We start from the raw sequence: 11,258 nt of genomic DNA, 5'->3' as shown, positions 1-11,258 counted from the left end.
AGCTGAGTGCCATGCAGTCTCTATCACTTCCTGTGTGCTTGTGCTTAAGCGACGAACTTCCCTACCTTGTGCCTGGGTTTTCCTGTCTGCCGCGGGAGTGGATGTGATGAGGGCTAGCATTTCCTGAGTTCCCTGTGGACGCACCAGTGAGTCAGCACAGTCCATGCCCTCATGGAGCTCAAGATCCCGTGAAGAAGGATGGACACTGACACAAACGGCTCTGGTCCAGGGCAACACCTGGAAGGAGACACCTGTGGAAGCCCACACAAGACAATGACTAACCCAGCCGGGACAGGTGGCGTTGGGTGGTGTCCAGCGGAAACTTGATCTAAGACGCAGTGTTCCGGCCAAGACCAGAGGGAGAGGTGGTCCACGGGGAAGGGTGGGGAGAGCTTGAAACACAGAGGAAGCTTCAGAAGCAGAGACTCGGGACACTTGCTGTGCTCTCCAGAGCTGGAGCGCAGAAAGGTGGCAGGGACGGCCAAAGCAGTGTGTAGCCAGGGCGCTCATGGTCCTCCACGCTGGAAAGGAGTAAGTTAAGTTCCCACTGAGTTGGGTTTAAGTGGAAAAGGCCTACCCAATTCTAAGCACTCTGTCTGCCAGGATATGAGACAAATGGGCCTTTTGATAACTTTCCTATTCGAAATTCAAGTACCTTTTGTTGTCATTCATAGCAGATGACCGAGGTCAGTCCCACAAGCGACTGCAGCAGGTGACCCCAGCAGGTCCCGTATGAGTGGGAGACCACCGTGTGACCTGCTGGGGTCACTGCATCATGGATGATAACACCTTTAATATCTTGAGTTATATAAAGGAACTCCCGATTTTGTTTTGTTTCATTTTACTATACGGGGCCTTCAAACCTGCTAGGCCAATACTGAACCGCAGAGCTGTGACCTTTTTTCCTTTACATTTTAAGATGGGGTCGCACTCTGTGGCCTCAGCTGGGCTTGAATTTGCAGTGTTCTTGCCTTAGCCTCCCAACTAGCTGGGACGACAGGCCTATGACACCAAACTCAACCGATTGCTGCTGTCTTTTTAGCTGTTTTCTTTCTTTATTTCTTAAGTTTACTTTCAAGGAATAAGTGAAAATTACATATCTTATGGTATTTCAATAAATGTACACATACAATATGGAATAGTTAAGCAAAACTACTTACCACAGACATTACTTCATATCTTTGCAGTAAGAACACGTAACACCCCTTGATAATGCTGAGGGATGTAACTGAGGAACTTGAGGAACTTGTCCATGCTGGCCGTGTTCTCAATCTCTGAGACACACACACACACACACACACACACACACACACTGGGGGATTCTAGGCAAATGTTCTACCTCTGAGCCACACACACATCCATCACTGTGGGACCCTAGGTAGGGCCTCTAGCAATAAGCCACATCCCAGGCTCCTCACTAGGGAAATTCTAGGAAAATATTCTACCTCTGAGCCACATCTCCAGCAAGGGACTACACAACTGAGTCATCCCCAAATCCCTAGTTCTGACGGTCCTCCGGTCTCAGGCAGAGGCAAAATGCAAGGAGACCCCTCTTGTAGCCTAGTGAGTGACCCAGAAAATGGGGAGTGCTGAGGTGGGTGAAGAACCAGTCTGAACTGGAACCAGAACATAGACACAAGGAGGAGTGAGCGTCACAGAAGGGAGGCAGTGGGACAGGGTTGAAAGGGCAGTGCATTGTGTGCGGGGAACTGACTGGGGAAGTAGGTGGGTATCAAGGAGATGCTAAGGTCAGGAGAGACCTAGCGTGAAGTGCCAGCTAAGACTTCTTAATCAGAGTGATGGGAACTGAGCAGTACAGGAGATCAGGAGAAGGTCACACGAGGTGACGTGCCCAGAAATGCTGAGGGGCACATTATTCATGCCTGTTGTTGCTACTGCCTGTTGGCTTCCGAGTATGTCTCCAGTTCCCCTCTGTGTCCCCACACCCTTCCCCAGGTCCCTCCACCCCACCACCCTCCATCAGTTCCCTCCCTTGCAGCCCACACTGACCGCTGCCTGCTCTTCCCACACACACCTGCATCTTCTCTTCTTCCCGACTCTTGCTTCTCAGACCCAAGTTCAAAGGCACCTCCCGTAATCCTCCCAGTTTGTGATATAGCTCTGCAGTGCTCCCGCTTATCTCTCGTGGGGTTGCTCCCCAGTTCCTGCATGTCAGGAATCCTCTCTACCCATGTGTCTCTGTGTACATGCAGCGTCAGTGAGGCTACATGCCCTCCTGGACCTCACTAACTTCTACCTCACAGCATGCCATCCCTTCTCATACCCCTGGAATAGAACTGCAACCAGGGGCACACACCTTTCCCCAAACAGTACAGGGAAAGAGACAGCAGAGAAACAGAAGATATGTAGAGTCCAGGGGGGCTAGGAGACAGACAGACAGACAGACAGACAGAGACAGATGAGACAGAGACACAGTGGCATGGAGAGAGACAGAGAGAAATCAAGAGAGACAAAGACAAAAAGAGATGGAGAGAGATGAAGAGAAATGAGACAGAGATAGAGAGAAAATGAGGCAGAACCAGAGAAATGGAGAAAGAGACAGACACAGGTAGAAAGGCAAACAGAAAAAGACATAGACAGACAGATAAGGAAAAGCACAGAAAGAGAGAAAGACAGAGATTAAAAACATGCACAGAGAGAGACAGACAGACAGAGATAGAAAGGGAGAGGGAAGAAATAGAGGTGCTGAAACAGGCAGAGGCAGAGAAAGTCTGAACACAAAAGGACAGAGAAAAAGAAGAGAAAATATCAGAGCAAAGGCTCGAGAGAGGCAAATGCGTTTGAGATGGAGCTTCCTCCATCATAGGCAGACACAGGGGAACGGGGCCAGAGAAGCTGAAGGTGGGACAACCTGGAGGAGAGGGTCCAGAGCTCGAAAATATTCAGATCAAGGCCCCAGCAAGACTTGTTAGTCACACTGGCACAAAGGGAAGTCCTTGGCATAGCCTGCCACCCTTCTTCCTGGAACTGCTGGGAGTTTGGCCACGTTTCTGGGGACAGACAATGGCTGATTGTTGGACGTCTCTTTCCCCACACTGCTCATCCTGCTTCCCAGCCTGGGTTAGGGGCGGGGGACAGCTGAGTGAAACACCCTTTCTCAACAGAAGGCTTGCAGCTCCCACTCTCCTGGGGATGTAGAGGTCTTCAGCACCCACAGAGGGACTGGTGACTCATCCTGACCCCACTGAACCTGGGCAGCTGGTTCCAGTGCCTGAGAGATCTAAGCCCAGGAGGAGGTCCTGCGGATTTCCTAATGGGTACAGGCAGGGTGGTTGTGGAGGTCGGGGCACTACTGACTAACCTGGAAGCAGGCACTAAGCACTCATTCCGATTATGTCCCAAATCCTGCAAATCTAAAACTAAGAAGGAGCTCTTTCTCTCTACCTCAGCCCCGCGGGTTTGTCTCAACCCTTTCTTTTAGATCGGGCTCCAGGATCATCTTTCCTCTTCAGACTCAAGAGTCCAGGATTCCTCCCTCAGACTCAGGGGTCCAGGCCTCAGCACTTCTTCAGACCCAGGAGAACAGACTCAGCTCCTCCCTCAGGACCCAGATCCAGGGTCACTACAGACCAGAGCTAGGCACTGCCTTCCTCCCTCAGGACCCAGATCCAGGGTCACTACAGACCAGAGCTAGGCACTGCCTTCCTCCCTCAGGACCCGGATCCAGGGTCCCTACAGATCAGAGCTAGGCACTGCCTTCCTCCCTCAGGACCCAGATCCAGGGTCACTACAGACCAGAGCTAGACACTGCCTTCCTCCCTCAGGACCCAGATCCAGGGTCACTACAGACCAGAGCTAGGCACTGCCTTCCTATAGTTATCTGATCAGGGGTCACCATGAGCAGAGCCATGGGGCAGAAGGAATGCATGTGGGAGGCTTGGGTGAAGAAAAGGGTGTGTCTGGCTTCCTAATGGCTAGGCGACTGGAAGAGAGAGGGGTTAAAAGGAAGCTGGAAGAGCCTGAGAACAGAGCCTGCCTCTTTCTGGGAGACCATAGTGCAAGGCAGGTTCCCGTTTCTACTGCTTAGGGCCCCGCACCCAGGGGTCTCCTACCCTGTGCAACTCGGATCTTAAGGCCACCTTCACTAGTCTGCTCTCTCCCTTCTCCCGTGGAACACCTGCATTGCTGACTGTTTCTGCCTCTGGCTTCCTGTGATAGGTGGTGTCATTTTTCCTACCTAAGTGTTGGCAGATACGCTGCTGGCCACGAACGGTAAGACATACACACTACAACACCTATATAGGGGGTGAGTGAAAGGTAAGGATGGAGCCAAGGTACAAAAGAAAAGTCCCATTGAGAGGAAGCATGTCGGTGACCCCTTGGGACTAACCTCTCTGTTGGCAGAAAGGGAGACCAGAGTCCAGGGAGGCAGGAAGGTTGGCTGTGCTTCTTCCCCAGAGCAGCTGGAACCATGGGCATGGTCTACATCCTGCTTTGCATCTGCTCTACAGAACCCTCAGGTTCAGGTGTGGGTTGGGAAATGAGAAACCAGGAGGTGAGAAGGGGGCAGAGATCAAACAAGGGCAGGAGGAGAGGATAGGACAGGACAGGGAGGACAGAGAGGACAGAGAGGGTGAGGAAGGAGCAGGGCGGGGTCCTGGACAGAGGTTAGAATCTGACTAACACAATCATTGGCTTCCCCACTCCAGGCAACCATGGAGAAGCTGGTGGTGAAGATGCTGGCCATGTGTTTGGCTCTTGCTAACCCAGGTGATAAAAGGATCATAGAAAGGAAAGATGATTTGTGGGTGGATGGGTATTGTTGGCAGATGGTAGCTGAGGGCATTGAGATGAGCCCTGAGAGGTCTGGCCAAGGACAAGTCTGGAAAGAGGGTTTGAGGACGGAGATGTCTAGGCGTGGTGGCACATTCCTTTCGCGCCTTCAATCCCAGCACTCGGGAGGCAGAGGCAGGCAGATCTCAGAGCTGGAGTCCAGCCTGGTCTACAGAGCTCGGATCTCAGAGCTGGAGGCCAGCCTGGTCTACAGAGCTCGGATCTCAGAGCTGGAGTCCAGCCTAGTCTACAGAGTGATTTCCAGGACAGGCAGTAGTACACAGAGAAACCCTGTCTGAAAAACAAAACAGCAACAACAAAACAAAAAAGGAGGAGTGGAGAGAGGTAGAGTAGAGGGATGGGAGGCCGGACTGGAGGCGAGGATGGGGTTGGGGACCGACTGGATTGCGGTTTGTCTCAGGAGGGTCTAGGCTCTCTGAGCTCTTCTCTCACTCAGATCCTCTTTCTCTCAGCCTGGACGGAGGAGCAGGATAAGGTGGTACACGGTGGCCCCTGTTTGAAGAACTCTCATCCTTTCCAAGCCGCCCTCTACACCTCAGGCCACCTGCTGTGTGGTGGGGTCCTTGTTGACTCACAATGGGTGCTCACCGCTGCCCACTGCAAAAAACCGTGAGTGTCTCTTTCCTGGAGAAGTGAATGGAGGGGGATCCAGAGGGTACTGGGTACATGCAGACTTCAGGAGGGAGGCAGACCTGAGCACTCACCATCCTGTAAGCACATTTGATCAGCCAGGGTAGTCATGGTTCCAAGACCCTGGGGGATATCCAGATTTGCTGATACTTAACACTCTTCCAAAAAAAAAAAAATAACGCGACACTTGTGTGTGGTCTATGGGTTCCCTCGCGGGGGCTCGAAAGAAGGCGGTGATGCAGGAGCCGGTGGAGTGATTGCCCTGGGTTCCATCCCAGCATCTCCCAAACTGGTCCCGGTACAGTACCACTGTAGTCTTCTCATTTGAGAGATAAGGCAGGAGAACCAGAAGCACAGCTGGTCCTCAGATACACAGGGAGCTTGAGGTCAACTTGGGCTACAAGAGATGTTCTCAAAAAACCAAAGCAGGAGCTGGAGCAATAGCTCGGTAGTTAACCTGCTTCCCAATCATTAGAAGCGAACCTTGGATCCAAGCACCTATGTCACATGCCAGACAGCCTGAAAATGCCTATAACTCCAACTCAGAGGGATGCAAAGCCCTTTTCTGGCCTCTGCACATGCAGGCCAACACACACACACACACACACACACACACACACACACACACACACACAATCAAATAAAATCTTTCAAAAAATAGGATTGGAGAGATGGCTCAATGGTTAAAAGCACATGCCTGCAGAGGACCAGAGTTCAGTCCCAGCATCCGCATGGCAGCTCACAACTGCCTGCAACTCCAGCGTCAGGAGATCCAACACCTTCTCCGGCCTTCATGGGCACCACACTCAAATGCACATGTGAGCCCCACCTACTCACACATATAATTACATAAAAAAGTTTTAAAAATAAATTCATAAATAAAATTATTCTTAGATAAATGCTGCATGAGTAGTTGTTAAACTATTTTTTTTTTGAGGAAAAGATAGAAAGAAAAAAATCTGTATATGTTTAATAGTGACACATTTCCCCATACATATTCAGATGTTCATTTATTAATAGTTTTGTGTGGGTGCACCTCTGAAGGTCCCAGGACGATTTGTGGGATCAGGTCCTCTCCTCCCACCTTTATGTAGGTTCCGGAGGCTGAACTCAGGTCATTGGCTTCTGCAGCAGTCACTGGACTTGCTGAGCCATCTTGCCAGCTCCTTTCTCCATATTTTGCTGCTTGTTTGGTTTTGAGTCAGGCAGGGTCTCTCTACATAGTCCTGGTTGGTCTGGAATTCACTATGTACATCAGGCTGGCCTCACACTCATAGAAATCCCCCAGCATCTGCCTCTAGAGCACTGGGATTAAAGGTATGCCCCACCATGCTCGGTGCTGCCGTGGTTTTGATCTGTGGTTAGTAGAATCTGTGTGTGTAGAAGGTGCAGCTACAGAGCTAAATGTCAAGCTGTGCCATAGGAAAAGAAGAAAAATTCTAGAAGAATGAGTTTGCCTTTGACTGAGCTGGGAAAGATCAGAGGAGGAGGGAGGAGTGGGGCAGATGGTCTCTCTGGGCCTCAGGTGAAGCCCAGCACGGTAGGTGATTCCTAGCTGCTTCCTTCCCAGGAATCTGGAGGTGCTCCTGGGGAAACACAACCTGCGGAAAACAGAGAATTTCCAAAGGCAGATCTCTGTGGATCAGACAATTATCCATCCCCGATACAACCCTGACACCCACGACAACGACATCATGATGGTGCATCTGAAAACTAAAGTCAAATTCTCTCAAAAGATCCAGCCTCTGCCCTTGAGGAGAGACTGCTTTGAGGAGAAGCCTAGCTGCCAGATCCTCGGCTGGGGCAAGATGGAAAATGGTTAGTGAGGGGAGACGGTTGGCGGGGGTCCTAAGGATGGACATGGATGGTAGATGGCGGGCCATGAGAAGATGCTGATGGAGAGGACCAGCAAGTGGGTTGTGTATAGTAAAAGACGGAGGGAGGAGAAGGTTGAGGATTTGGACCGAATATGGATGGATGGATGGCATGGAGAGGACGGCCACAAAATCAAAGGCAACGAAGAATTCATGGAGAAATAATGACTAGTGAGGACGTCAGAGCAATAACGATGGGGACAGGAACAATCAATCAGGAGACAGTGTCAAGGAAGATGGATTCCAAGGTAATGACTAGTCAGGACGTCAGAGCAATAGCGATGGGGACAGGAACAATCAATCAGGAGACAGTGTCAAGGAAGATGGACTCCAAGCATGAGAAAGAAACAAAAATGGAATCAATAGGAAATGGGGGGAAGGGCAGCGAAGACAAGAGAGAAATGGCTCCCATAGCCTGGCCCGTCTCCCTCCTAGGTGACTTCCCAGACACCATTCAGTGTGCTGATGTCCAGCTGGTGTCCCGGAAGGAGTGTGAGCGTGCCTACCCTGGTAAGATCACCCAAAACATGGTGTGCGCAGGTGACAAGAAAGAAGGGAACGATTCCTGTCAGGTGAGTATGGGAGCAGAGATGTGAAGTCCACAGCAAACAGGAAGACAGAGACACAGGCCAAAAGGAGTGGAGCAGAGGTTGAGAAAGCCAGCTGGGAGGGCACTGGAGGACAAGACGGGGGAAGAGACTTCATCTCACATAAGCAGAGATGGATAAAAAAGAAGCAAGCCAGCTTGGGGCTAAGAGGACGGCTCAGCCTGTCAAACACATGCCAGGCAACTATGAGGACCTAAGCTGAAGGGCGTGTGCTTGTCATCCCAGTACCGGGGGACAGAGACAGGCAGATCTCTGGGGTTCACTGGCCAGCCAACCTGGCCTAATTAGTGAGCTCAGGCCAGTGAGTGACCCTGTCTCAGAAAAACGCAGCAGGTGATTCCTGAGGAAGGATGCTAAAGTCGACTGCTGGCCACCCGTGCACACAAACACTCTCACACGTTCACACACACACACACACACACACACACACGACACCCAGCAGAAACAGGAAGTTCACACACACACACACACACACACGACACCCAGCAGAAACAGGAAGTTCACACACACACACACACACACACACAAGACACCCAGCAGAAACAGGAAGTTCACACACACACACACAAGACACCCAGCAGAAACAGGAAGTTCACACACACACACACACACACACACACACGACACCCAGCAGAAACAGGAAGTTCACACACACACACACACACTACACCCAGCAGAAACAGGAAGTTCACACACACACACACACACACGACACCCAGCAGAAACAGGAAGTTCAGACACACACACACACGACACCCAGCAGAAACAGGAAGTTCACACACACACATGACACCCAGCAGAAACAGGAAGTTCACACACACACACACACACACACATGACACCCAGCAGAAACAGGAAGTTCACACACACACACACACACGACACCCAGCAGAAACAGGAAGTTCACACACACACACACACACACGACACCCAGCAGAAACAGGAAGTTCACACAAACACACACACACAAGACACCCAGCAGAAACAGGAAGTTCACACACACACACACACACACACACACACACGACACCCAGCAGAAACAGGAAGTTCACATACACACACACACACACATGACACCCAGCAGAAACAGGAAGTTCACACACACACACACACACACGACACCCAGCAGAAACAGGAAGTTCACACACACACACACACACACACACGACACCCAGCAGAAACAGGAAGTTCACACACACACACACACACACGACACCCAGCAGAAACAGGAAGTTCAGATGCGAGGACAGAGAGGCAGACACTACAATGGCTAGGCAAATATGGGTGAACCTAGTAAGCCTGAAAACTTAAGAAACAATTCCAGTGAATGGTCACCTTGGCTGAAGTTTTGGATAACCCATTCCTCCTCTCCCTTCTCATCCTTCCGTGTAAGTTTCTGATTTTCTTTCTTCCACATAGGGTGATTCTGGAGGGCCCCTGGTATGTGGACGTCATCTCCGAGGCCTCGTGTCATGGGGTAACTTGCCCTGTGGATCAAAGGAGAAGCCGGGAGTTTACACCAATGTCTGCACCTATATCACATGGATCCAAAACATCATAAAAAACAAACGGCTGTGACATGAGATATCCCCCGACCCTGGCTGACTACAGATTCTCCCTCCCTGACACCCACCCTACTCTCAGAACCATCAGATGCCCAGATCTGACATTGATGCTTAATAAATGTAGTGGCCCAGAGCACAGACCGTTGCTAACTATACTTCATTGCATCCCCGGGAGATTGAAGGGCATAGACTACAATCCTACCCCCACGGGTGTGGTTAGCAGAAGGACTCCAAATGTGGTCACTTACTGTCTGAGCACCCTTGGGATGTATTTTCCTTTATAGTGTGAATGTTCTCATTTGTAAAACTGGGATATTGTAGAGCTGGAAAAATGCTCCATGGTTAAGAGCACCTACTGCAGAAACAAGGAGTGTTCGTTCACTTCTACCAGTAAATGTTCACAAGGAATGCTTTTCATTATTCCATTCTGCGCCTTGGAAGCCTAGCCATGTCCACTGCTCTATAACCCAATCTCATATCCACCGTGGACTCCTCTGCCTTGTTCTAGCCCCTCAGAGATAATCTCCTCAAACTCTCTGTAGTGAGAAGCTATGGTCTGCCCCTATACTGAGGCAGAGGCCGAGAGTGGGTTAGTGACTCGTAGTGACTCTCAGTGCTGAAACTCAAGGGTACAGTGCTTTGTGTGATTGCTTGGTTTGGTTGTGTTTACGTGTTTGTTTGAGACAGAGTTTCTCTGTATAACCCTGGTTAACCTGGAACTTGCCAGTAAGCTAGGCTGACCTTGAACTCAGAGATCCACCTACCTCTACCTCCCATCCCAGAGTATTGGGATTCAAGGTGCATGCCACCACTGCCCCGTGTGAAGAGTATAGTGTTCTCAAAGGCAGAAGACACAATTGCTTCCATATTAGCTGAGGATCAGAGGAACCTTACAACATTCTTTTTGATAGGACATAGTTACTATTTCAGATACAACATGACAATTAATTTTGATTTATACATTTTTTGGTTATTTTTGTTTATGTTTAGTTTGTATAAATATTAACTATTTTAATGAATCTATCTGGGTCATGATCAGGACCATGGAAATTCCAAATGTAATGCCAAGATCGACATGGCTGTTGGCGGAGGAGGGCTGAGGGCTGAGAAGAGTCCAAGCAGACATGGAGTCAGGACAGGAAAGTGTCTGTAATCTTAGTCACTTCAGTAGCAGCAAAAATAAGGAGGTGAAGCCAGGTGTGGTGCACGCCTTTAATCCCAGCACTCAGGAGGCAAAGGCAAGTGGGTCTCTATGATTTAGAACCCAGCCTGATCTACACAGAGAGTTCCAGAAAAATCAGACAGACAAACAAACAAAAAAGGATGTGTGAGTATTGTGCTATTATGGGAGGGTAAGAGTGATGGGAGATGTCATAAAGGACCTCAGGTACCAGCATCTGAGATGATGACCTTCTTCTAAAGGTCATAGGAAGACACAGAAAATTAGACCAGCCATATGCGGGGAGCCAAAGGGAAGAGACCGTAACTGTGGGATGTGGGAGTAGTTTTGGTGATGCTGCAGGGAAGGAAGGGGTAGAACTAGGACTGAGAGAGTTAAAGAAAGGTGTCTGGATGTGGAGGTTGGCTGGGTACCATGAGCAGTAAGGAAAACCTATGTATAAGAGCTTCTGGAGACCACACTAGACAATGGAAGCCAGGATTTGAAGCAGGAAAAAGAGGTGACACAGGAGATTCAATCAATGGGAGATGACATGACTAAGGGACAGGCAGGGGAAACTGGGCTTGACTATGAGAAATAAAAACAA

At 50.0% G+C, this 11,258-nt stretch overlaps 1 protein-coding gene across 1 annotated transcript; it reads left to right on the top strand.

Moving 5' to 3' along the window:
• Nucleotides 1-4,676: 4,676 nt before the first annotated feature.
• On the top strand, nt 4,677-9,505 carry Klk6 (kallikrein related peptidase 6). The gene is made up of 5 exons (XM_041656419.1): nt 4,677-4,731; nt 5,268-5,424; nt 7,016-7,263; nt 7,755-7,891; nt 9,347-9,505. The coding sequence occupies exons 1-5, from the start codon at nt 4,677-4,679 to the stop codon at nt 9,503-9,505; spliced, it is 756 nt and encodes a 251-aa protein (XP_041512353.1).
• Nucleotides 9,506-11,258: the final 1,753 nt, after the last annotated feature.

This window comes from Microtus oregoni, unplaced genomic scaffold, assembly GCF_018167655.1.
Source record: "Microtus oregoni isolate MIOR12 unplaced genomic scaffold, Mior012 000000F_ref0000247, whole genome shotgun sequence".
Classification (NCBI taxonomy): domain Eukaryota; kingdom Metazoa; phylum Chordata; class Mammalia; order Rodentia; family Cricetidae; genus Microtus; species Microtus oregoni.
This window is presented reverse-complemented; position numbering and strand designations above follow the sequence as displayed.

Coding starts and splice junctions, on each gene's coding strand:
- Klk6 (XM_041656419.1), top strand. CDS start 4,677: ATGGAGAAGCTGGTGGTGAAGATGCTGGCCATGTGTTTGGCTCTTGCT. Junction 7,264..7,754: donor CTGGGGCAAGATGGAAAATG/GTTAGTGAGGGG, acceptor TCTCCCTCCTAG/GTGACTTCCCAGACACCATT. Junction 7,892..9,346: donor AAGGGAACGATTCCTGTCAG/GTGAGTATGGGA, acceptor TCTTCCACATAG/GGTGATTCTGGAGGGCCCCT.